A 26,902-nucleotide genomic window follows, 5' to 3' on the forward strand; every position below is an offset into this window, starting at 1 on the left:
TATATACTATGTATTCTTTTTGGTCATGCTTTTTTAAACTCAGTATAATTATTCTGAGGTTCATTCATGTTGTTGTATCAATAGTATGTATCCCTTTTTACTGCTGAGTAGTATTCCACTGTATGGACATACCACCATCAATTCATTTTTCTCATCTGGAATAGACATTTGGATTGTTTTCCGATTTTGGCTATTACAAATAAAGTTGTTATGAACATTTGTGTACAAGTCTTTGTATGAATATATGCTTTCTTTTCTCTTGGGAAAATGCCTAGGAGTGGAATAGTTGGATCATATGATAAGTACATGCTTAACTTTTTAAGAAATTGTCAAACCATTTTCCAAAGTGGTTATGCAATTTCTCATTCTTACCAGCAGTGTAGGAGTGCTCCAGTTTCTCCACATCCCTACCAAAACTTGGTATGATCAGCTTTTTAATTAAGCCATTTTAATAGTTTCATAGTCATTACTGATTGTAATTTTAATTTGCTTTTTCCTAATGCCTAGTGATACTGAATATTTTTATTGCTGATGTTCTATTTAATTCTATGCATTATCAAAAATGGGGTACTAAAGTCACCAAGTATTATTTCTGAATGATCTATTTCTCCCTTTAATTTTGTCAGTTTGTGCTTCACTTACTTTGGGGCTCTATTTCTAGGTATATATATGTTCATCCTTGTTATGTTTTCTTGATGGATTGACCCTTTTATTACTACAGAATGCCCTTCCTTGTCTTGAGTAACAATTTTTTTATCTTGAGCTTATTTTTTCTGAGATTAGTAAGTGACTGTCACTCCTTTATGGTTATTGTTTGCATAGTACATCTTTTTCTATCCTTTTACTTTCAACCTATTTGTGTCTTTGACTCTAGATTGTGTCTCTTGGAACAGCATATAGTAAGGTAATAATTATAAGTTCATCCTATCAGTCTACATCTTTTGATTGGAATGTTTAATCCATTTACATGTAATATAATTTTTGGTAAAGTAAGATTTATGTTTGCCATTTTGGTATTTGTTTTCTGTATGTGTCATGTGTATAAATGCCTTTTTTCAGGTTGAAGAATTTACCTTTTACTACTAGATTGCTGAGTTTTAATCAGGAATTGATTTTGCCAAGTATTTTTTCTTTACCTATTGAGATAATCGTTAGTTAATAATTTTGATAAACATTTTTTTTTAATGACTAGGTAATATTTTCATTCAACATTTTGATCCCCCCAAAAAGTAACACTACAAGCATAAGATGAGTGAGGCCTGGTACAGTACTAAAAGGTAACAACAAATCTGAGTAAAGATATAACTAGATCTATTAGCACCATATGAAAGAAAGTAGCAGTTTCTTTAAATTTCAGACACACTTTAGAATAAATACTACATACTAAAATGCTTCATTCTAATAACATCACTAAACTAGAAAAATATATAAAAGTGGCAATCAGTATATCTGAAGCAATGTGATATAAAGAACTTCTGAGAGTACTGGTGCTACTTAATCTAGGAACACTGACCTATATGAAGGTTCAGATATGATTACAACTCCCACAGAAAAACAGAAGACTATTCTTGAGAGAGAGAGAAAATGATATCAATATTTTCTGTTACACTAAAGGGTAAAAGTTGAGGATAATATCCTAATTTTTCCTAAAAAAGAGAGAATTTACGAAGATTAGAACCTCAAAACAGCTGAATGGGCTCTTCCCAGAGTGCAGGCCCTCTATCCTGGAAGTGTTCAGGCAGAGATTATATTATCCCATGAAAGGGACACTGGAAGAACCTCTGTCTGAGGAGGTGAAGAGAATAAATCAGATTAGGTGATCCTGAGGAGTCCCTTAACTTTAAAAGCTCATGACTTTATGACTGTAGAGTCCTAAACAAGGGAAATGCTAAAAGATGAGTTCACCGGGGGTGCCTGAGTCATGCAAGGGGAGCTGCCACCACCATCACTATGCCTACACTTATGCTTAGAGAAAATATCTTAGACTCTTGGAGTACAACTGAGGAATCCTCACAAGTTAGCTATTTACCTTGTATGATACTAGCTCTGTATACAAGTAATAATCTTTCTTATAAAGAGATTTGAAACATTTTGTAAATACAAAATGGTATGCCAATGTTTAAATATGGTAAAACATTGAAACAGCCATCAAAGTAAATGGTCATCCAATAATATATGGAAAGAGGCATTCTTAATCAGCATTAATTGCTGCTATAATCATGGTGGTTTAGTTACTAAGTCGTGTCTGACTCTTGCAATGCCATGGACTGTAGCCCGCCACACTCCTCTGTCCACGAGATTCTCCAGGCAAGAATAGTGGAGTGGGCTGCCATTTCCTTTCCAGGGGATCTTCCCAACCCAGGAATTGAACCCAGGTCTCCTGCATTGCAGGCAGATTCTTTACCAACTGCTACAAGGGAAGCCCAAGCATAAGAAGAATTACAAATAATGTAATATTTTATTTTTAAAAATCACCACAAACTTACTGACATATAGATAAGTAACTTAAAGTGAATCAAGAAAACTTAAAACCAATTACAAAACTAAGCAAAACACAGAAAAGTCAAATAACATATTATTTATTATTTAGAACAATTAAAAAGCTTTCTTGGAACCATCATTGATGTTAAAGCTTAGAACAATCAGGTAAGTTCTTACCATCAAACCTGTCATATTTCAAATGTCCATTGGCTTCTGGCACAGGAGGGACACTGGACACAGTGTCTTTAGCATCATTGTCCCCATCACTTGCTAGTTCTTGCTTAAGTTTGGTGTCTAACCAGTCACTGACCAATTCCTGAGCTATCAATAAGACAAGAACATCTTTTTAATACTTCGGTTAGTTCAGAGACTTTCTTCATTTGCTATCTTCATTCATTCAATAAATGTTACTTGAGCATTATCATGTGTCAAGTATTGCTCTAGATACTGGGAGTATAGCAGTGAACAAAACAGGAAAAATGAAACCTACCACCTTGAAACTTACATTCTAACTGGGGAAGAGAGACAATGAACAAGTAAGTCAGAAAGACAGAGCAGGAGAAGGAGAAATGGTGTACAAGAAATGGAAGGTGCGTGTTGTTAGCTTTAAATTAATTGGGTGGTCAAAGAAGGCCTCACTGGGAAGACATTTGAGCAAAGAAGGGAAGGAGGTGAGGGAGTGAGCTATATGGCTATGTAAGGGAACATGATTCCATGCAGAGAAAAAAACAAGTGCAAAGTCCCTTGTTTTGCTAAGTTACTAAGTTACTAAGTCGTGTCTGACTCTTGCAATGCCATGGACTGTAGCCCACCACACTCCTCTGTCCATGAGATTCTCCAGGCAAGAATAGTGGAGTGGGCTGCCATTTCTTTTCCAGGGGAAAAGAGTGTTTAGGGTACTGGACTGGAGAGTGTTTAGGGTACTGGAGAAATAGCATGAAGGTGGAATGGCTGGAGGAATGAATGAAGTGAGGGTTGTTGGAGATGAGGTGGGAGAACTATCACAGGAATCAGGGTTGGAGCAGTGGTTTTAGATCCAGGGTGAACTTGCCTCCCCGTGAACATCTGGCAGTAACTGGAGCCATTTTTGCTTATTACAACTTATATGCAGAGTACATCATGAGAAATGCTGGGCTGGATGAAGCACAAGCTAGACTCAAGATTGCCGGGAGAAATATCAATAACCTCAGATATGCAGATGACACCACCCTTATGGCAGAAAGTGAAGAAGAACTAAAGAGTCTCTTGATGAAAGTGAAAGAGGAGAGTGAAAAAGTTGGTTTACAACTCAAAAGTCAGGAAACTAAGATTATGGCATCTGGTCCCATCACTTCATGGCAAATAGGAAACAGTGGAAACAGTGACAGACTTTATTTTCTTGGGCTCCAAAATCACTGCAGATGGTGACAGAAGCCATGAAATAAAAAGACGCTTGCTCCTTGGAAGAAAAGTTATGACCAACCTCGACAGCATATTAAAAAGCAGAGACATTACTTTGCCAACAAAGGTCTGTCTAGTCAAAGCTATGGTTTTTCCAGTAGTCATGTATGGATGTGAGAGATGGACTATAGAGAAAGCTGAGCACCAAAGAATTGTTGCTTTTTGAACTGTGGTGTTGGAGAAGACTCTTGAGAGTCCCTTGGATTGCAACGAGATCCAACCAGTCCATCCTAAAGGAAATCAGTCCTGAATATTCATTGGAAGGGCTGATGCAGAAGCTGTAACTCCAATAATCTGGCCACCTGATGTGAAGAATTGACTCATTTGAAAAGACTGATGCTGAGAAAGATTGAAGGTGGGAGCAGAAGGGGACTACAGAGGATGAGATGGTGAGATGGCATCACTAACTCAATGAGCATGAGTTTGAATAAACACTGGGAGCTGGTGATGGACAGGGAGGCCTGGCATGCTGCAGTCCATGGGATCGCAAAGAGTCAGACACGACTGAGTGACTGAACTGAACTGACAACTGGGAGAGGCCAGGGATGCCAATGAACACCCTACAGTGTACAGTACAGCCCCAACACAAAAATTACCTGGCCCAAAATATCAACAGTGCTAAGGTTGAAAACCCTTTTTTCCTATGTCTTGACATCATTCGATGTACTTGGGCTTTTACTCTGTATGTAATGGGAAGTCATAGAAGGTTTTTAAGCAAAGAGGTGACAGATTTTAAGAGCATCACTCTGACTGCTAGGTTACAACAGACTGTAGGGGGACAAGCACAAAAGCAGGAGAAACCAGTTGGGATACAAATATCCAGGAGAGAGGTGATGGTGCCTAGACCTGAAGTGGTAGTATTAAACATGCTCAGATTCTAGAAAATAATGTTTTGAGGTGAAGGTGACATGACTTGCTGATGGACTGAATTTGGGATATGAGAGAAAGAAACCTATACATTTTTTGGCCTAAGCAACTACAGGATGAAGATGTCATTTACCAAGACAGGGAACAAAAAGGGAGCAGTAGATCTGAATGGAAGATGAGGAATTCAGCTTTAGATGAGTTAGGTATGAGATGCTTATGAGATATTCAAATAGGGATTCAAGAAGGTATTGGCTATATTATCTGGGTTGCAAGGGACAGAACCAAGCTGAAGAAATAAACGTAGGTGTTGTCAGCATACAGATACTGTGTAGAGACAGAAGAGGATGAGATTGCCAAAGGAGGAAGGTGGATAGAGAACTGGTGCAAGGACTAAGCCCCGAGGAACTCTAGCTTCTAAGGGTTGAACAGCTAAGGCAGAACCAGGCAAGTCAACTAGGAACGAGAGACCCAAATTGAGGGAGGAGAAAAACCGGAGTGTGATATTTTGGAAGCCAACTTCCATTTGCATTTCCTTCTTAGTGACATCCAGAAAATCTTCTTAAATGTAGGGGCATGAGAGAAAATTTAGCATTAACTTCATTATCATTAAAATACAGCTCTTGCAGAGAGGGTAAGGGGATTTTCAAAGAAGAAAAATGTCCATTTTAGCACTCTTCATCATGGTTATTATCATTATTGCACACCTTTAAGGGAAGGGAGTGCTTCCAAATATTAAATGATACTAAAAGACATTTAACATAGAAAGGAAGGCATGAAATGTAAAGTAGAAAAAAATGAAAGTGGTAGAAACTAAGTGTATAACGTATACTAGCATCAGACACTACTGGCTTTCAGAGGAAAGTAGAGAAGTGGAGCAGAACATTTATATATACAATAATCTATGTGTAAAATAATTTGCATCTACTAAATGCCATTCATAGTAAGGAGAGATTTACAATGAAGTGCTCCAAAAAGACAATGAAAGAGCAGGAGACTCTTGGAGGGTTCAACTGTAGGAACACTTCACATTGGATCAGAGGCTTGAAGCCCACCCTAAAGTAGAGTTTCTCAAAGTGTGTTCCCCAGATCACTAGTTCTTACTGAATATTAACAGACGGTTGATGAGAGGGGCAAAAAAAGGATATAAACCTTTGAAAACCATGTTTTATTCATCCACTAATAGTCTCTAAAGTTTCTCAGGATATTAACATGTATTTCAAGATAAAAAAAGTCCAGGTCTAAGAAGCTTGGGAAATGGGGTAAGTAAACTTTTTTTTTTTTAATGCAGGACTTCTTGGAAATCTTGAGTGACTAAAGTGTATGGTGTATTTCTATTGGTGAGGTAGGAGAAGGCATAGGGTAAGACATAGCTTTGCCAATTTCTGAATATACCTCCTTTCGCCATCTCCAGTACCACCAACCACCCAAGACCAAGTGCCGTTAGAGCACACACAGGCCACTGTAACCGTCTCTCACTAGTCTCCTTTTTCCCGCCCTGTAATTCAGTCTTCATATATTAAGAAAAGGTCCTACTGTACCTCTGCTTAAAGCCCTTCAAAGATGTTAAAATAATAATTAATAAAAAAAAAACCCTCTTCAGTGATATCTGCTCATACTCAGAATAAACCCTAAATTCTTTTCCCAGGCCCAGAAGGCCCTTCTGCAAGTTTTCTCCATTGGGGAGCTCCGGCAGCACTGGTCTTCAAGCACACCAAACCTGTACTTTAACTCTGCACGTGACCTTTCCCAGTGCCCGGGATGCTCTTCCGCCATCACAGCTCGCATGGCTCTTTCTTGTTATTTAGGTCCAAACTCGGATGACTTATCACTATCTGACTTTTTGTTTTTCATTTTCTTTATTCCCATTCTAGAATGCATACTCCATGAAAGCAAGAACTTCACCCTTTGTTCATAACTTGCTCTTCCAAAGCCTAAAATAGTACCTGGCACAGAGTAACAATTTATTTATTTATTTATTTATTTAAATGTTTTATTTATTTATTTTTCCATTTATTTTTATTAGTTGGAGGCTAATTACTTTATAATATTGTAGAGGTTTTTGCCATACATTGACATGAATCAGCCATGGATTTACATGTGTTCCTCACCAGAGTAACAATTTAATGTATAAGTTGAATAAATGAAGAAATAATCTGAAAAACTGGAGACATAAATAATTCAAATCAAAACTGGCTTCCAGGATATGGCACTCTGACTTTCCTCCTACCTCAAGGACCTCTCCTTTCCAGTCATCTTTGCTGGTCCCTCTTGATCTCTTCATCCCCAAACAGTGGAGTTCCCTAGGGCATCAGTAACTACAATACTGATTCCAGAGGAGTAAACACTTTCTCCTTTCCTAAGGAACAAAGCTGATTTATAAACTTGTGATCAAATTATCTGGATGATACCAGATCAAGTTAACAAGCTGCCCTTGCTACCCCAAGATCAGTATCTTAAACTCACTAGATAACTGTGTTATGTCAAACTGCCTCTGGATGTGGTTCTATTTCAAGAGACAGAACAGGCCTTAAATATAACCTTACTTGAAATACTGGAAGTAATTCCAGAGTAAATTAGCTTTAGGAAAGTAGAAGCAAACAAAAATTAAGAACAAGAGAAAGAAACACTTTCGTTCTGTACTCTGAAATTCATTATGAGTTATGCTTTAGTGAGTTGTACTGCCAACGTATTCTCTTACCTTCTCTGTAGACTTCTTCATGATCTTCTGTTTGCTCAGGTATTTCCAAATCTACAAGTTGGCCCCAAAGTCTTCTGGATAAATCTGAATTTCCAGCAGAAAATACTTGAGAAACTGCAAATTCGGAAGCTTTCTCCACTCTCTTTAAAAGAAAAAAAAAAAAAAAAAATCCACCAAGATGACAACTTTCTTCAGGGTTAGAAGATTTCTCTCCTATTCAAGATTCTGATTTTCTACCAACTACCAAGATACTTTCTTTATTCCATTTTAAAAGATACTTCGAGGTTTAAACATCCACCCCAAATAATTTCACTCATTAAACATGAAATTAATTGCAGCATTTTACCAAGTTTTAACAGGTGTTTATGAAGTTTATATTTGAACAAAAGGGTGTTTAAGCTTTAGATGACTTTTGTTTAGAGCATTAGTCATGGGATCCTGACACCTGGATATTTAAAAAAGTATACAATAGCTTATTACTAATAGTTTCCATGCCACTAGTACTTGCATATGAATGTGAACCAGAAGCAGGTAGCTACACTTCAAATTTCTACACCTGAAAGAAACTTCCCATAAATATATCAGGCAAACTAATAAAACTGGGATAAAGGGTCACTGAACTGTAGCAATTCAGAATGTTAACTCAACAGTGAAAATCTAGCAAAAACATGGCCAAATTCACAGGAAAGGGGGAGGGGTTGGCAGAGGTGGGCAAACTCTTGACATTTTGGTTTACCTGCATGCTCAAAACTTGTCATAGGCTTGATCTTTTAAATTTTTAAGGATTTCATATGCTAAGTCTGAATTAGAAGCAGAGGAATAAAGTTGAAACATCAAGGTAACTTGAAAAAGAGGTTAAAAGAGAACATATGGAATAAAATATGAATCAGAATAAAAATGGTCTAACCAGGCAGAGAGTCAAGAAGGTATCCTTGACCTTCATGAGGTCACTCTGGAGAGATGCGTTCTCTTTCAGAGTCTCCAACATGCCCAAGTCAATGCTGTTGTTATATATCCTTTACTTAAGGGTCACGATATGCTTGGTACCTAGTCCTTCCTTTTAAGGTCCTTAAATTCTAAGGCAGAGAGATAAATTTCACATATACTGTATGTGTCCGCATGTATATACATACATAGACACATATTTGTAAATAATGTACAAATAAATAGATCAACTCTAATTTTTTAAAACCAAGATCCACAAACAAAATATAAAGAACAAAAACAGGGCTGTAGATGTAGTTCTTCAGGCTGTGGGTGAAAGAAATAACTTTCCATGACACATCATCTCACCTGAGTTGGAATCTGCAGATTCTTAGGACAAAGAGAGCTTGGAGACAGGAGAAGGAAGACTGATTTTGGTACTAAAGAAGGGCAGAGTCTGGTACTCACAAGTCAGGGAGTAAAGAGAAATGTGTGCTTGGCTCTAAGAAAGAAAATGTTTGGGCTATCACTTAAAATGAAACTTTGGGGGAAAAAATGCTAAATGATAGTAAGGATTAGAAATAATCTCTGTAATTCCTTGTTTTAAAACATTACATCCTGACCATTTTTTTTTTTTCAATTTAAATACATAAGAGACTGGAGAGGACTCATGTGTCTATTTAGCAACTTTTTTTTTTTTTTAAAACAAGTTGATTAAAGGCTAACTCTGTTCCCAGGACTGTGGACAATAAGGGGGAAACAAAACTAAAAGCTTCTGTTACCAGAGTTCACTTTAGTTTTGATTACAGGTGCCATGTGTGCAATAAACAACTTAAGAACAGTCTTAAAGCAACACAAGGTGATTAAAACAACTGAACATCTTCAAAAGTTTCTTACTCACTGACTATGCTATAAGGATGTAAATTGTAAAGGAACTGTTTCAGTGAGTCCTATGATCATATAAATGTTTAATATGTGTTCCTTATGTCCCATGGCACACACTGATTACATTACCCACTACAGACCCTGTGTAGCCTGTTGCCATTGATGCAGAAATGGCAGCTCTATAATGCACTCCTTCATTTCCTCAAGGCTGGCAGGTACATACACAAGTTTCTTGACAAACTCCCATGTGCAAACTGCATATCCATATATAATAGTCTTCTGAGTAACATATTTTTTGAAAGTGACCAATTCTTTCTTAATCACTGTTGCTGTTGTTGTTCAGTTGCTAAGTCATGTCCGACTCTTTGCAACTCCATGGACTGCAGCATGCCAGGCTTCCCTGTCCTTCACCATCTCCAGGAACTTGCTCAAACTCATGTCCACTTAATCACTCTGCATACAAGTAAATGGTTGACACTGTATCTGTGTGTATGAAAGCCAACATAACTCCAAGGAAAGGAGTATAGAATATAGGACTATGAGGGTAAGGGGAGGGAGGGGTAGTTGTTCACTGAGAGAGGTGTCTCAAGCTGAGATTTAAGGGAAAGATGTGGACTGGCCTCCTAGAGAGGGGGTATTCTGAGCTGGAGATCATCATTTAAAAAAAGCAAAAGACTTACCTGATAGAGCGGAAGGAGACTGGCCTGAGAGGAGTCATGCAGTATAAGAGTAAAAGGGCTGTTACAGGGAGATTGATATTCCAGGGAGATTGACAGAGGCCCCCCTTAGAATTTACTGCTTCTTCCCTGGTGACTCAGATGGTAAAGAATATGCCTGCAATGCAGGAGACCTGGTTTCTATCCTGGGATTGAGAAGATCTCCTGGAGAAGCAAATGGCAATCCACTCCAGTATTCTTGCCTGGTAAATTCCACGGACAGAGGAGCCCGATGGGTTATACTCTGTAAGGTCGCAGAGAGTCACGACTGAACAACTAACACTTACTTACATGACAGCATGCAGAACTACCGAAGGTTCCAAGAGAACTGACACAGTGGAAATGTTTAGAAAGCTCAAAGTAGCCAAATACAGTGGAGTAAGAAGATGAGTCATTCTATCAAATCAGGATGAAGTTGAATTGTAAGTTGAGATGGACTGTTGCATTTGAGTGACCAGCACCAAGATTCACATTTCTACCAAGCATCTGCCTGATTCTAAGTGACTTTAATGTCCCTGAGAGTGACTTACCAACATTTCAGCCTCAAAGTTTGCTTGATATCTTGTATGCCAACAGCTTTCTCCTCAACTGCATTTAGCAACTCAATGACATGGTCATCCCCAACCATGTCACAAAATTTTCCATTGTTCAAATCAAATGCTGATAACCCCCTCTCCCCCCATCACTCCTATTCATCTCCTCTTTTGACTCCTCCTAATCCATACAGTGGTGTTGCACCTAACCAAGCCCCCTAGTTACTGTATAACCCCTCCTTCTCCCAACCTATGAATCCTTTACAGGGTTCCCTCCCTTTCCTACTCTGTGTGGATATTCACTTACTATTTTACATAAGCCTCGAATGTTTTGTTCCTTGCCTCTCCAATGAAAACCTTCAAGCCTGAATGAAACTGATCTATGAGTTCTTGGTATCACAAAAAATAGTCGTTCCCTGCTTTAGCTAAGTTCCAGTTCTACTGAGTGATCTTTGTTTTCTGCCCTGAGGGAAGTCCTTTTACCATCTTCACCACGTTCCACATCCTTCCCATATATGTCCCCCTCTTCCATTTTGAACGAGTGGCCCACTCAAGTGGATTTGGAAGTCTTAGTCTAGAGTTGTAACTGTTTAAGGTATACTCAGAGTTTGATAAAAGGGAACAGACAAGAAGACAGAGAAGCAAACAGAAAGGTATTAAGAGAAACCAGAGGAAACAGTGTCACAAAAAGATAATGGAGGAGAGAATTTCTAGCATAGAAAAGTGATAACTGTATCAAATAACCTTAAAAAGCTAAAAGGACAAAGAAGAGACCACTGTATTTAGTCAGGAAGTCATTTGTGACAACGTTCTGTGAGTGGTAAGAACTAGAAACTGAAGGAAAATAATTGCGGACACAAGAGGACAATAAGAACACAAAGCAAGGAGTCTAGGCTCTATTAGACTATACTAGTCCAGTCCAAAGACACTGGAAAAGAAAATGACTGTGGGATGAAATGAAGACTAACTGATTTTTTTCAAAACAGGGATGATCTGAGGGTATAATGGAGAAAGAGCTACTGCAGAAGTTTTAGAGGAATGATAAAAATCTAACCAAGTGAAGCTAACTGGTAATTGCATGAAAGAGGAAAATGGTACAGAGCAGAATTTTATCTTTCTATTTTACTTAAATCTTCCCCTCTGGAGGAGATGGTAACTAAACACACAATCAAGCCCAGGAAAGGTTTGATACTGCAGCTTTCAACACCGACACACAAGCTGAGCTTGACGTAGTCTGGGGAGTGGACTTTCCCAAGGTTAGCCTCCACCATGGTGGACCCATCTTATTGTCTCCTAAGTCAGGCCTTCTGCAGGAGCCAGCAAGCTTCCCTGGCCCCATCTGTATGAGCGCTCCACCCCAGGGACTTCAACAACATCCTTAATTCTCCTAACAATTTCAAGTAAGTTGTTTAGCCCCCACTGAACTATAAACTGGGCTTCCCAGGTGGTGCAGTCGTGAAGAATCTGCCTGCATTGCAGGAGACACAGGAGACTCCGGTTTGATCCCTGGGTCAGGAAGATCCCCTGGAATAGGAAATGGCAAGCCATTTCAGTATTCTTGCCTGGAAAATTCCATGGAAAGAGGAGCCTGGCAGGCTACAGTCCATGGGGTTGCAAAGAGCTGGACACGACTGAAGTGACTGAGCATGCACATAGCACAGACTATAAACTCTGAAAAGGCAGAAACTGTACCTGCCCCATGCACTGTTATACCTCCAGCGCCCAACACAGTGGGCTAGTATTTAGTAGGAACTTAATAAATACTGGCTAAATATTTATAATTATTAGAAACTTAATAAATATGGTTAACCATGAAAAAATGGTTAACAATGATTATAATCGGGCCTAGGTCCCATCTGGCCTGGAGCTCATAATGGCTGTCAATTTAGATGAGTAACAGCTCTTCAAAATACTAACAGGCAGAAGGATATTTTCCCAGGAAAATACTGCATGATTTTGAAACATGTGGTGCACAAATGAGTTGAGTATGGCAAGTTGCCAAAATGACACTTGGAGGCACCTGAAGCGGTATAACAGTACTTTCAAATAGTACTTGGTACTGAAACATACATCTCAAGCCTAGAAGAGACCTCAGAGGTTATCTAATCCAATCGGCTCCCCCACCTGACTAAATGCTCAAATATATTCCTCAACAATCCTAACACTGAGTGACCATTTAGAATCCACTTGAATACCTCCAGTGAGAGAAAATCCACCTCTTTACAAAAGTGCCCACTCCATTTTTGGGTTGCTCCCATCATTAGAAGATTCTCACTTGTGATGAATGCACAGTTTTTATCTACTGAATTGGTCTCACAGGTCAATGTAGCTAGAGCAGTATGTTCTTTCCAATTATCTGGGGAAGTCCACAATGTCCTCTCCTAAGGCATGTCCTCTCCTAAGGCTTCTCTTCCCCTGTCCTTTAATCCTCTTCATATGATCCTTATGGCATTTGAAAGGGATGTTATCTTGTCATTCATGCTTTTATGAGAAGCAACAAAATCATGAAAATGTACTAGAGTATAAAACTAAGACTATACAAACACACACACACACACACACACACACACACACACACACACACACACTCCCATGGGAATGAAAACAGCAAAATATATGCAAAATGGAGACCTATTAGTATTCCTATTCCACATGATTATGTGTGAATTAATTAATTCTCTATCTTAATTATGAAATATCCTTACCTTAATCCAGTGTTCCACATTGTCAGGGTCAAACACAGGCTGTAGACAATATATACAGAATATTAGTGCATTTATCTATCAATTTTGCCATTTTAATCTGTCCTTCTAATTAAAGCATGTGGGAAAATGTTCCTTAGTCTGTCCCCAAAGCATCATTAGGAAGTTCAGCAACAAAAAAACACAGAATGTCAGCAGCAGAAAAAACATGAAGCCTTTTCTGGAACACCTTCTGACAGTTTCCACCTCTTACCGAGGTCCAGCTCCAGATTCTGATTTAACTGGTCTGGGGTAAGGCCCACATGTACTTTTTTAAAGCTTCCCAGGGTTAAGAGCCAAGACAGAGGAATATTGCATATAATATTCCTTATAAAAACCCAAATAAGTACAGATTAGTCAGATTATTCAAGTGCCGTGAAAGTAAATCTGCTTGGAGAAAGGTGTGTGCCTTTCCTTAGGTCTCTCTTTTCAGGAATAACCTGTATTTACCGAAAGCAGGGATAATGTTTGGTCCAATAAGAACTCGGGGGTGGAGTGAGGGATAACCAATCATCTACTGTTTTACAGAGCAGAAAATGAAGCAGAAATCACATAAATTTCTACTCAGGTCAGTCAGATATTAATCTGAAATTAGAAATCAGATCTACAGAACAACTTCTTCACTCTTTGTAACTCTCAGAAGTTTGCAGAATTCCCTCCAATAGTCACTTAACAAAGAGAGGTATTTGCTTTGCTAATAATTCAGGTGGGTTTTTAAATAAAAAAGGGAATACCTAAACTAGCATACTGACACATCGAGGAGGGAAAGGTATAATACTATCTTCACTTACATAACACTTCCCCTTCAAAGCACCTTACAAATAACTAATTAATGCAGCTGTACTGCTGAATAATTTTGTAGCTGAAACAAAGAAACAGCTGATCCTATTCAACCACAATTGAGCCCCAAGTAGCTCAATTGTGTTTTTACCTTTCTATCCTATAGGCAGTAGCAATGAGCATCAGCAGCAAAAATTTTTCCTTTTGGGGTCCCAAAATTGTCCCCACTTTTTACCTTTCATCATCAAGTTTATAATCATAACCTATTTTGGATCCAATCTATTATAGAACCTACACAATAGAAGCAGGCGTTGTTTCCAAGTCAAATGCTCCAATCTGCACCCTCCAGCATCTGGGGCAAGATACTCACTAAGTAGAGTCTGTCCAGTGCATTATTTAGCTGGTATATTTAGAATAGCCTTCAAGCACAATGGCCTAGTGGCCTCAGAAAGGCCACATGTCTACACAATAGTTTTTAAGGAGGTGTAAATTATGGGTGAAAACAGCTGTGAAGCTGCTCTGGCGCTGAAAGCTAAGATTTCCATTTGGTACTCCCATTTATTTACATGTAAAACATTTCTTTCTTTCTTTTTTTTTTTTTAATGAGTACTTTGGTATTTATTTAAAACATTTATTTCTGTGACGTTAAAAGTAGTCCGTGAAAAGCACACACCATGTCACTGGGACTTTGCACTTGTCATTTACACGTTTCAAGTTTACAGTGGGGTTCTCAGTTTTCCATCTCTTTGGATGCTAAGGCACAAAAAAGGTGACAAATATAAACAACATCTATTTTTTGATTGCTGCTTGACTTTAAAGATTTTCAAGTGAATTAAGTATTGATATATTCAACATCCACTTGCATTCCTGGGTTCATTTTACAGACTTTATGTAAAACTAGGAGAGGGAATATGAGATAGAGGATTTAAGGTGAAAATCTTATCCCTTCAATAAAGAACAGGTTCCCATGACTTGCAAAACATTAAAAATAAAAAAATAAAAAAAGAAGAAGAAGAAAAAGAAAAAGAAATGAAACCTTGCGGGGACTTCCCTAAAACAGGCGTTGTGGGATGAAGGAATACCTCTGGAATTCTCTTCACTGGGATGGGAACTATTAAAGATTCTCCGGTTTTTGAGAAAAGCGTTAGATTGAAACGGTTCTTTCACGACGCTGCCCATCAAAGCCGTAAGGCAACCAATCCCCCAAATCCCTAGGCCCCCTTCATTAGGGCAATGCAGACACAGGGTCGGTCCCGACTAGGACCGGCCAGGTAAGGATGCTCCTGAGGGAAGAGGAAGGAAGCGCAGGCAGCGCTGTAGCTGTCCTAAGGGATGGTCCCCGCCTCCCCGCCTCTCCCCACGAGCTCCCGAAAGGAATGGATCACCTTGGTGGGATTCGGCTTCTTTGTAAACTGTTTCCAGCGATTCAGCCCCGTCCTCTTCCTGGAGGACTTGTCCTGGGGCGCCAGCAACATTTTCCAGGTTCAGGCACGGACTAAGGCCAAAGCTGAAACAACCCCTCCTTTGCCTAGGCTACCTCCGAGTCTCCGTGGGAGTTGTAGTTCCTCTGCCCTCAAGGGAGGTAGGCGTGGGGCTCAGCCGAACCACCACTCCCAGGAGGCTTTGCCCAGGCGGAACGAGCCCGTTCAGTTACCCATGGCAACGGTAGCGGTTCCTCCGCCTCCCAATCACCAGTGTTCGCTTTGCAGTTACCTTTGCCTTTTCCTGGCGCCCCGTGATGACGCAGTGTTCCCTGATTGGCTCTGGCATCGGAGGCGGTGGTGCGGGCAGAGAATTTTGCAAGCTGGACACGTGGTAGCGAAAGGAGAGAAACTAGGGAGTTTCAAGTTCCCTAAAGTTGGGAGGTTTGCACGTAAGTACCTCCCTTCCCTACTTCGAATGAGTGGGGGCTGCTGTGAAAGAGTCGCGTCACGTCGCGTCTCGATCCTTCCACGTTGTGTTGCAGTAAGTCTGATTGTCCTCCCGCCATGTCTTTCATTTTCGGGGTCTCCTGGTGGGTCCTGGCTCCTGTAAATCCAGATTCTCCCAAATCGTGTGGCCTCACCTCTTCTCAGAGAGAAAAGTGTCTCCTTTCAACAGGAAGGAAGTGTCTGTTTAAGGGTCAAGTTCCCATGCGGAAGTTTTTCTAGATTGTCCAGGATGCTTGGAAGGGTTGGACCGATCTCGAGCACCTGAGCTAAGCACTTCGCGAAGTCTGGGGTCCCTGGAGATGGCCCATGGAGTGAAGTTAAATCCGTCGTTATTGACTGAGCCTAGGTGTTCCCGGGAACTGTCCGTGCTGGGATATGTAGGTTCATAAGGCAGAGTAGAGATTTAGATCGGCAGCTTTGGACCCAGTCATTTTGTAGCCGTGTGACCTTAAGAAACATGTTTAATAACTCTCGGACCCTCGGTTTACTCAAATGGGAGCAATAGTACCTAAATCATTAAGAGTGTGGTACCCAGTAAAAATCAGTGTATGCAGAGACCTCTACTTGGAAACGGAAACTAGACTTGAGATTTGTGAAAGATCAGAGCAGCTTTGCCCTCAGACTACTGCACCAATCATAGGACCTGCCCTGTAACGAGTTTTCATTGAAAGGGTGATGGTTGATTAAATTGTGCTACATCCAAGCTATGCAATATCATAAAGTAGTTAGCTTCAACGGGTAAATTAAGCTCAGTGAATGCCACCAATAACACTATAGCAAAATGGAAAATATGACTGAAAATTATGTCTTAACATTACAGTTAGTATGTAAGCATTGCATATGTTTATGGACAAGATGAGACTTCTAACAGACTATCAGCCTGTTAAAATACAGGTTCAAAAGACTCTTAGTTAGCTCAGTGCACCATATTGTTTAGAAGTCCTTCACACTTTTTAATATGCACGTACAGACAGTGTAGAGTGTGTATTTGTGTGTATATTTATAAATATATATATATATGCAATTTTTCTTTTGCAAAAAATATGTTCACCTAAGCTTTGCTCTTTTCTCTCAACATATTGAAGTCATCTTCCTATGACAGTCTGTAGAGAATCCATTAAGAAACATTAAAAAAAAAAATCCCTTTTTTCATAAGGGAATAGAGGGAGGGGAGAAATATGTGACAGTGGAGGTGTTAAGACAGGTACAGTGCTGCCACAGGTGCAGGGAATCTTGGTTAGCCCTTGTAAAGGCATGACTACTTGTCCTTAAAGTGATTAAGAGTTTTTCCACTAACCATTATTTCCAAATGGCTCTTCTAATGGTTAAGACTTAACCAGGAAGTGTAGTGTGGATGTTTGTATACCAAGAAAAGCGTAACCCCAGATATCTTAGAAGAGACTTATAACAAGTGAAAAGGAAAAGGGCCAAATAAAAACCATTTAATACTTTGGAGACTGTTGGTTTGTTTCTTGAGAACTTTGCTTGGAGTAGTAGATTATATCACTCCAAAACCATATTTTAAAACTATGTGTATGTGTGTATATATTATATTTACGTTACTCTGTAATAAAAGCTTTTTGTGTTTGAGCTGCTAGAAAAGAGGTGCAATTATAAAAATACTAACCACAAATTGACCAGTAATTAGGAGAGGAAAGCTGGGTTCAAAGCAGGACAGAGTTGCATGTTATTTTTTAAATATTGATTTCCGGGTAAAATACATTCTGATGCTTTCTTCGTATTTCTTAATATTTGCATTCATCCTCACAATACAGAGAATCACCACTAGCAGTTTATCTATTGGAATACTTTTCGTAAACCCAATTGTCTGCTTTACCTCGCTTACTTTTTCCTTTGATGCTGTGTCCATTCACTGTTTAGGGTAGGACTCTTAAGAAACCCTAAACAGCAGAATGTGAGTGCATTCCATCAGAGCCCCATACTGTGGAGAAAACCAAGTGGATATTTCTCTCTAGCTGACCTAGTGAGTTCAGGACACTAAGCTGAGGACTTTGAATTTCATCTTTAAAGGTTTGGAGATTAAACTTTACATCATAGCACAGGAGAACCCATCTCTGCATCTAAGAGCACAGTGACTGAAGTCTGCTAGAACTAACACAGACCTGTAATAACTGACCTTGGGTTAAGGGTGAAGGAAGCTGTTTCTTTGATTGAAGAAAGAGTGGCAAAAGGAGATATGTATATACAAACATTGTGTTACTCTCACTTCAAAGATGTAATCAAAAGCACAGGCCTCCTGGCAGACACCTGGGTTCTAGATTCTGATTAATCTCACTTAGCCTCAGAGTCATGGTTGTGGAACAGCAGAGGGGATCATCAAGTTCATGACGAGCTCTCCGTTCAGTGTCTCTGGTAGTAATGATCAGACTTAACTATTCTCAGCATTTCTAAAGTCTAATGGCAATCATTCATTACCCGGGGTGTTAAACAGAGGTTCGCTAAAGAGTTGTGGATTGTTTTTATCTGAAATTGAGTTAGCTTGACATGGAAAAGCACATTGTCTTATGCTTGTCAGCAGCTTTGCCAGTCCAATTTATTAATAAAATGGAAGAATGAAAGGGTTTGATGAGGAGGAGTGATAATAAAAATTTGTAGCCTTCTAGTCTAAAACTTCATTTTTTCAAACATGCTAGTTTTATCCAATAAAGGCTGTTTCCACTTTTATATGGTCAACTCTTGTATATACATTAAACTCTTGACAAAGCTTAAACACTTAGATGAGACAGAATTTTTGGAGTAGGTGGAGGAGCCAGCAAATTCTTCTCTTTAGGCCTTTCTGAAAATATGTGGGACAGTGCAGTTTCTTACATTCTCAGATGTGTGTGAGTAGTAAGCGCTAAGTTCTTGCAATGTTAGTAACCTTGGTCCAGTAAATTTTCACTAGCTCTTATTTTTGTCTCAAAAACCTATTGTTCCTTGTTAGTTGATTCTAATAGAATAATAAGGTTGATTAATTAACCTTAAAGTGAATTTCTCACCTTCCTGCTTCCCCCTGCTTTAATTCTCTAGAACTTAGGTTGCAAAATACATTCTTTAACTTGGCTATAAATGGTTTCAGAGCTCTGTTAGTTTCAAAACTATTTTTATCACTTGAAATCAGAAGATTATGTGTATTATTTCATAAATCAATAAGAAATATGATTTTGTAAACTGATGACTCTTGTATTTTCTGTGTTGCATTCTTATTAGCCTGTAAATATATTTAATTTTTTGGTATAAACTTCCTTTTATTTTAAGTTTTAATATGTAATAACACAGTTTTATAAGAAGTAGCTTTTATATTATCTTTTGTTAAAGCATAACTTTTTTCCCTTGAAAGTGGCTTAGTCATGTCCAACATTTTGTGACCCCATGGACTGTAGCCCACCATGGAATTCTCCAGGCAAGAATACTGGCATGGGCTGCCATTTTCTCCTCCAAGGGATCTTCCTAACCTAGAGGTTGAATCTGCATCTCCTACATTGCAGGTAGATTCTTTACCATCTGAGCCACAACGGAAGCCCTCTAATACTCTCTATTTGTGTGGGTTCCAATGAGACTTTTTTTTTAGGTTTTTTTTTTTTTTTTTTTTGATGTGGACTATTTCTAAAGTCTTCATTGAATTTGATACAATATTCTTGTTTTATGTTTTTGGGTTTTTTGGCCTCGAGGCATGTGAGATCGTAGCTTCCTGACCAGGGATTGAACCCAAATCATCTGCTTTGGAAGGCAAAGTCTTAACCACTGGACTACCAGGGAAATCCCCAGAGTTATTTTTATGCCTGTATTTGTGATAACTTGAAATAATGAAGGTTGAGTCATAGAAAATTGACCAGCCTTTCCTGAAATACTCGTATCTTAAAAAAAATTTTTTTTAATTGGAGGGTAATTATTTTATAATATTGTGTTGGTTTCTGCCAAACATAATTCATGTTTAACATGAAATCACTTATTGAACCATATAGAAAGTATTCTTATTTCCAAATTCCACAAGGATTAATTATTTTATTTCAATATAAGAATTTATGGCTCCCAAGAAAGGAATATTTGCATTTCTGAATATCTTTTAACTCATGATAGATAATGCTTATTTGTTAAAACATCTTTTAAACAATGGTTGACTTTCAGTGTGGTTTAATATAGTGCTTAAGGGGATAGGATCTAAGGTTGGAACCATTCAGAGAGCCATGTTAATTTATCTATTAATAAAACTGGGTCTTGCCTAACTTGCAAAAATTTAAGAGGATATAGTGCTTGCTGTAGAGTCACTGGTATTTCAGAATGCTGGATATCCAGTGACAGTTTGCAAAATGATCTGCCATGCCTGGTTACCAAGTTTTACAGGGCATTTAAGGAATTGGAGCCTGGGATTTGCTTTACTGAATAATAAGACAATCCAACAAAGTAATTGAGAATGTTTTCTGATTTTTTTTCCCCCCTGTGTATCTGTGTAATTTAGAAAGTGTATCTTTTTTTTTTAATCAAATATTTTTCCTTTCCAATTGTAAAAGCAGCTTTGCTTGTGAATTGCGTTGATGCGCCACAGTTTCTCACCTCTATTTTTAAAAGAACAAGGTTGGAAAATAATCCCACTTCTCAGAGATAATCTCTGTTTATTTGTTCATATATATTCTATGAATGCATGCTCAGTTGTGCCTGACTCTTTGCGACCCCATGGACTATAGCCTGCCAGGCTCCTTTGTCCATGGGATTTTTCAGGCAAGAATACTTGAGTGGGTTGCCATTTCCTTCTCCAGGGGATCTTCCTGACCCAGGGATCAAACTCGAGCCTCCTGAACCTCCTGCATTGGCAGGCAGATTCTTTACCACTGAGCCACCTGTGAAGCCTATATATTCTTCCATATATTTTAATAAACAGCGGAATGCTGCTTTGGAACCTGTTTTCTTCATTTAATTACGTGTTAGGAAGATTTACTATGTTGCCTAGTATCCTCTCAAATCAGAGAAAGAAAAAATAGGTCAAAACAGTATTTCTTAAGCAGTGTGACCTTTCTGTATACACATTTTCAAAGTTGAGAGTAAGCCTTGGCTTCAGAATGCTCTTCCCATGATTAGTCTTTACTTCTCTCCTTCCATTTGTTTGGTTTTCATCAACTGAGACAAAACTTCCCTGATTGAATTTAAATATGGTTGATGTCATCATATTGCTCTGTGACTTTGGGAAAGGTACCTTATTCTCTCTGTCATTTCCTATCCCCCTATTCCTGATATCTAAAAAAATTTTAGACTGGGAAGTATATGAAACATGATATTTATTTTTCTGTAAGTTGCTTTCTTTCAAAAATGTTTAGCCTTTGGCCATCATGGAACTTCTGAATGTAATATTCTTTTCTTATCAGGACTTAGAGGAATCCCTTTAAGATGAAGCTAAATCTTACCAAGGTGGTTAATGGCTGTCGCCTCGGAAAAATAAAAAACCTTGGCAAAACAGGGAACCGCACCTTGGACATCCCAGGCTGCCTTCTATACACCAAGGCTGGCTCCGCCCCTCACCTGACCCATCACACGCTGCATAAAATCCACGGGGTTCCTGCCATGGCTCAGCTTACACTATCTTCACTGTAAGTATGAGACCTTATCATTCACATGTCAACTTTAGCAGCAGCTTGGTTACCTTACTGAGTTGCAGTAAAGAGAAAGACTTTTTTTGCTTCTGTATACAAAATGTGTAGGCTTTTTATAGTGAAATCAGAAGAGAGATATCAAATATTATACATCATCTGACAATAACATGGAAGGCACAGGCCGGACCTACATGTTAGAGCTGCTTCGCTTTTCCATACCACCTGCATTGCCGCTCCCAGGGGTAATGGTGCCCATAATGCCCCATCAGGGCTAAACTTGGGACTGCAGGGCTGTCTTCATGCACCAGCCTCAGAGTTTCCTGTCTCTGCACATGTACTTGCCATTTCTACTCTAGGGTAACAGAACTAATAGAGTGAGGTCATTTTGTGTCATGTACAAACTGACCTTATCCCTAGTTGAAAAATCTGCTATTTGATCAAATTACTCTGCAAGATTGTATTAGTAACAGTCATTTTAAAGGAACAAGGGGAAGAAGAAAATCTAGATATTCTGAAGCCCTTGATCTTTGCTAGGTTCTCTTTCTCACAGAGCCACTTGCAAATTAAAGACCTTTGTCCTGGCTAATAAACTCAACCTAATGAGTGGGGACTCCTGAATATGTGTACTTGGTGTTTTGAGACTACACTTACTGTCATGTGGCTCATTTGGCTGAGGAGAGGAGGCTTCAGTTGTTACATAGAGTATCTGTAGAATGATTCATTATTATGTTACATATTTTTCTATTTTCTTACAGGGCAGAACATCATGAAGTCTTGGCAGAATATAAGGAAGGAGTTGGAAAGTTTATAGGTAAAAGTTAATCAAGTTATTTGCGTGTGCCTTCTGGTGTATTAGTTTGGAGGTTGAAGATGCTTTTTGTTTTTTGACTCTTCATGTATACGGTTACTCAATCATGAATATAATATGCATTTATTGAGCATCTAAGAATAGGCATTGTGGATTCAAAGATGAGTAGGAAACAATTAACTGCCCTAATGGAACTCAGAGCCTAGTTGGCATTAAGATAAACAGATAGTTCTAATAGAGTGTGGTGACTGCATTTGCAGGATCGAGAGTAGGTACATGTATAGTGAGAACCTAGAGGGAGGAACATATAACCTGCTGTAGAGTCCATGTGAATGGAGGTCAGAATAGAGATCTCATGGGTCAAGGAGGAATAGGAGTAAGCAAGGTTAGGAGGTGGGTGTAGTGGTGGTGGTCGACAGGTTTGGGCTGACGCTCCAGGAGGAGAGCAGAGACCTAGAGGTGAGGGACTGAATGGAACACACCTAAGACCCAAAGCAGGCTTGTCATGTTTGAGCCTAAAACACAGCAGAGGATGAAGAGTTTATATTCACCTATATTCTGATATGTTAATATTGTCTTCTGTTCCAGAAATAGGATTTTAAATGCCAGTATATGTGTCCATTTATTTATAGGAAAAGCTTAGCAGTGATAGTCAGAGAGCCAACTCTTCTCCAAACAGTTTTCTTCTGAAGCTTTTCCTCAGTGTCTGGGACTCACTTAAGTGACTGAAAATCCGTTTCCATTGGTTATTCAGTCTTGCTGTTTCTGAGGGAGACTGCACGATGACTTGGTTGTCACAATGGCCTGTAATCTCTGTAGAGGAATTTATATAATACCATTTCCCTTGATCTGAGACCAATTTTAAAAACTGGCTTTAAAATATCCAAGCATATAATTAAGTGAAAATAGCTAATATAAGCTTTCTAGAGATAATTATAATAATTGAAATTGTAGAAAATAAGGTGGAGAACTGCAGAGATTTTTGTTGTTTGCTTTATATTTTTGGTCTTCAGCAAAATCCTGTTTTTTTCCTATGAAAATATGGCATATGAAATTTAAGTACATATAATTACTAAACATTTTTTTAAATGAATGTCTTTTTGATTTAAAAAACCTAAGAAACTGTCATCTTGAGTCAATGAAACTTACTGAAAAGGGGATCCATTTGCAGTGTCCTATCGTTTTTCTATAATTCTGTCCCTAGGGACCCATGATGTAGGCTCCATTTATTATTAATAATGTTACCTGTTGACTGTATAATTTCATCTTTCCAGTAGCAATTTCACCTTGGATGGTACCTTATTGAGAATGAACTTAATGTTATTTTCTTCAAAGTAAATCAAGTAGGGTCAATATTTCATTAATCACTTTTCATTGTATCATGCTTCTGGTTATACATTGCCTTTGTAGCAACTCAGTGTCATTAGACATGAATGTTTAATTCTTCTTTTGGGTTTGTAGGTTTCAAAATAATCTTCATTCATGTTGACAGTCCTCCTACAATTCTAAGGTCAGGTGTGGGCAATTTACTCTGTTTTAGCGTTACTTTATCTGCCCTGCTGGATATGAAGCCACATTATGAAGCTGCTCTCAGTTACAGCACTGTGTCATTGCTGATGGAAGTGCTTTCAGGGGTTCTTTTTTGTTTATACAGGCATGCCAGAATCGCTCTTGTACTGTTCCCTGCATGATCCAGTCAGCCCTTGCCCAGCTGGTTATGTAACAAATAAGGTATGTTCTCAGAAGGTCCTTCAAGGCTGAAGCTTTGTCTCAGGAAGTCAGCCCATTGGATCCCTCAGATGCCAGGATTCCACTGCCTGGGATGCTGACCCATTCCAGATCCCTTTATGCCTTCTCTTTGTTTGTATGACTATAGTGGGATGGTGTGGTTTATAGGGCAGCCCACGGATGAGTTAAGGTAAGGAATGTATCCTCAGCTTTTTTACTGTTACCAAAAATTTGGGAGGAGAGAAAGGTCAAGTACATGCCCAAAAAAGAAATTGCTATAATGGTAGAAAAAAAATAGTCTTTTGGTACCATGCTTTATTTGCAGTTTTAACAACCTCAGGAAAAGTAGGGGAAGTTGCCGATGAGTGTTATCACATGTATAACTATCTATAGTAGGACTTCAGTATAATATTGCTGTTCAGAACAGAATTTGAAAAATCTGGATCCATAGCCAGAGATTTTAGCCAGTCAAAAACAGTATCTAGAGGACTTCATTAAAAGTTTTAATCTGAGATAAGGCCCCACTGCATTGTCCCAGAGGACAATGTTATGGAAAGACTTCAGTATATACTGCTACTTCACAAACATAGTTACTCTTTTCTTCACCCACTTTATTGATATCAACAATGTCTATTAATCTTACCTAAGATACCTTTTTTAAAATTTGTCTTCTGTTTTACACTTCTTTCTGTTTTGCAATTTGAATTCAAAAGAAAATATTTTGACCTCGATTATCCCATTTATAAGGGAGAACGGATTCATTCAAACAGTGTTATGCAGGATGAAAAAGATTGTATGTGGTCCTCCAATTACATACATCTATTCTAAGAAGAGAGACACTTTAGGGGAAGCAGTAACCAAAGGAACATACAGAGATTCTTGTGTACTATGAGATTTATGTCTTTATATTTAATTCTGTATCTAACTATGTCTAATGAGTGAACATTCATAATGTGTGAGGCCCAGACTGCGTATGGACCTAACAAAAGCAGAAGATATTAAAAAGAGGTGGCAAGATCTTCACAACCCAGATAATCACGATGGTGTGATCACTCACCTAGAGCCAGACACTCTGGAATGTGAAGTCAAGTGGGCCTTAGGAAGCATCACTACAAACAACACTAGTGGAGGTGATGGAGTTCCAGTTGAGCTATTTCAAACCCTAAAGATGATGCTGTGAGAGTGCAGCACTCAATATGTCAGCAAATTTGGAAAATTCAGCAGTGGCCACAGGACTGGAAAAGGTCAGTTTTCATTCCAATCCCAAAGAATGCTCAAACTACTGCACAATTGCACTCATCTCACTCGCTAGTAACATAATACTCAAAATTCTGCAAGCCAGGGTTCAACAATACGTGAACTATGAACTTCCAGATGTTCAAGTTGGTTTTAGAAAAGGCAGAGGAACCAGAGATCAAATTGCCAACATTCGTTGAATCATCGAAAAAGCACAAGAGTTCCAGAAAAGCATCTATTTCTGCTTTATTGACTATGCCAAAGCTTTTGACTGTGTGGATCACAATAAACTGTGGAAAATTCTGAAAGAGACGGGTATACCAGACCACCTGACCTGCCTCCTGAGAAATCTGTATGCAGGTCAGGAAGCAACAGTTAGAACTGGACATGGAACAACAGACTGGTTCCAAATAGGAAAAGGAGTACATCAAAGCTGTGTATGGTCACCGTGCTTATTTAACTTATATGCAGAGTACATCGTGAAAAACGCTGGGCTGGATGAAGCACAGGTTGGAATCAAGATTGCCGGAAGAAGTATCAATAACCTCATATATGCAGCTGACACCACCCTTATGGCAGAAAGTGAAGAAGAACTAAAGAGCTTCTTGATGAAAATGAAGGAGGAGAGTGAAAAAGTTGGCTTAAAGCTTGACATTCAGAAAACAAAGATCATGGCATCCAGTCCCATCACTTCATGGCCAATAGAGAAACAGTGGAAACAGCGGCTGACTTTATTTTGGGGGGCTCCAAAATCACTGCAGATGGTGACTGCAGCCATGAAATTACAAGACGCTTACTCCTTGGAAGAAAAGTTATGACTAACCTAGACAGCATACTAAAAAGCAGAGACATTACTTTGCCAACAGAGGTCCATCTAGTCAAGGCTATGGTTTTTCCAGTAGTCATGTATGGATGTGAGAGTTGGACTATAAAGAAACCTGAGTGCCGAAGAATTGACACTTTTGAACTGGTGTTGGAGACTCTTGAAAGTCCCTTGGACTGCAAGGAGATCCAACCAGTCCATCCTAAAGGAAATCAGTCCTGAATATTCATTGGAAGGACTGATATTGAAGCTGAAACTCCAATATTTTGGCCACCTGATGCAAAGAACCGACTCATTTGAAAAGACCCTGGTGCTGGGAAAGATTGAAGGCAGGAGGAGAAGGGGACGACAGAGGATGAGATGGTTGGATGGCATCACTGACTCAGTGGACATGAGTTTGAGTAAACACTGGTAGTTGGTGATGGACAGGGAAAGCTGGCATGCTGCAGTCCATGGGGTCGCAAAGAGTCGGACGCGACTGAGCAACTGAACTGAACTGAATGGAAACATTCTGTGTGAGGCCCAGATTGCGTTTGGGGCACAACCGTGATATTAGATACTTGGTTCAGAGAAATATACAATGGTGTGATAAAGGCTATCTTTTCTATGAAAGAAATAAATACAAATTGCTGATAGAGCTTATAAGAGTGAGCAATTGATTTTGCCTAGTAAAGTTTGGGGAACACAGTAGAGAAGATGGCATCTAAACTCTTATGTCTTGAATAG

The 26,902-nt window shown here is 38.9% G+C and overlaps 2 protein-coding genes across 10 annotated transcripts in view; one reads left to right on the forward strand and one right to left on the reverse strand.

The window, feature by feature from the left end:
• Window positions 1-15,589, reverse strand: part of CCDC191 (coiled-coil domain containing 191) — a 94,771-nt gene extending 79,182 nt beyond the window's left edge. For all 5 annotated transcript variants that reach the window (XR_010664280.1, XM_065943652.1, XM_065943653.1 and 2 more), the window contains exons 1-4: window positions 15,451-15,589; window positions 13,250-13,288; window positions 7,487-7,628; window positions 2,659-2,802 (exon numbers count right to left, since the gene is read on the reverse strand). Coding sequence is in view for 4 of the 5 variants with exons in the window: in XM_065943652.1 (XP_065799724.1) it covers window positions 2,659-2,802; window positions 7,487-7,628; window positions 13,250-13,288; window positions 15,451-15,540 (415 nt within the window). In the remaining variant the exon portion in view is untranslated. The remainder of the gene's footprint in view (window positions 1-2,658; window positions 2,803-7,486; window positions 7,629-13,249; window positions 13,289-15,450) is intronic.
• Window positions 15,590-15,834: 245 nt separating this feature from the next.
• Window positions 15,835-26,902, forward strand: part of QTRT2 (queuine tRNA-ribosyltransferase accessory subunit 2) — a 66,079-nt gene continuing 55,011 nt past the window's right edge. For 4 of the 5 annotated variants that reach the window (XR_010664239.1, XR_010664240.1, XM_065943141.1 and 1 more), the window contains exons 1-4: window positions 15,835-15,938; window positions 21,357-21,578; window positions 22,337-22,392; window positions 24,044-24,120. Coding sequence is in view for 3 of the 5 variants with exons in the window: in XM_065943141.1 (XP_065799213.1) it covers window positions 21,379-21,578; window positions 22,337-22,392; window positions 24,044-24,120 (333 nt within the window). In the remaining 2 variants the exon portion in view is untranslated. Of the gene's footprint in view, window positions 16,031-21,356; window positions 21,579-22,336; window positions 22,393-24,043; window positions 24,121-26,902 lie in introns of all 5 variants that reach the window. The other variant, XM_065943142.1, reaches the window with a different exon arrangement.

This window comes from Muntiacus reevesi, chromosome 8, assembly GCF_963930625.1.
Source record: "Muntiacus reevesi chromosome 8, mMunRee1.1, whole genome shotgun sequence".
In the NCBI taxonomy this organism is placed as follows: domain Eukaryota; kingdom Metazoa; phylum Chordata; class Mammalia; order Artiodactyla; family Cervidae; genus Muntiacus; species Muntiacus reevesi.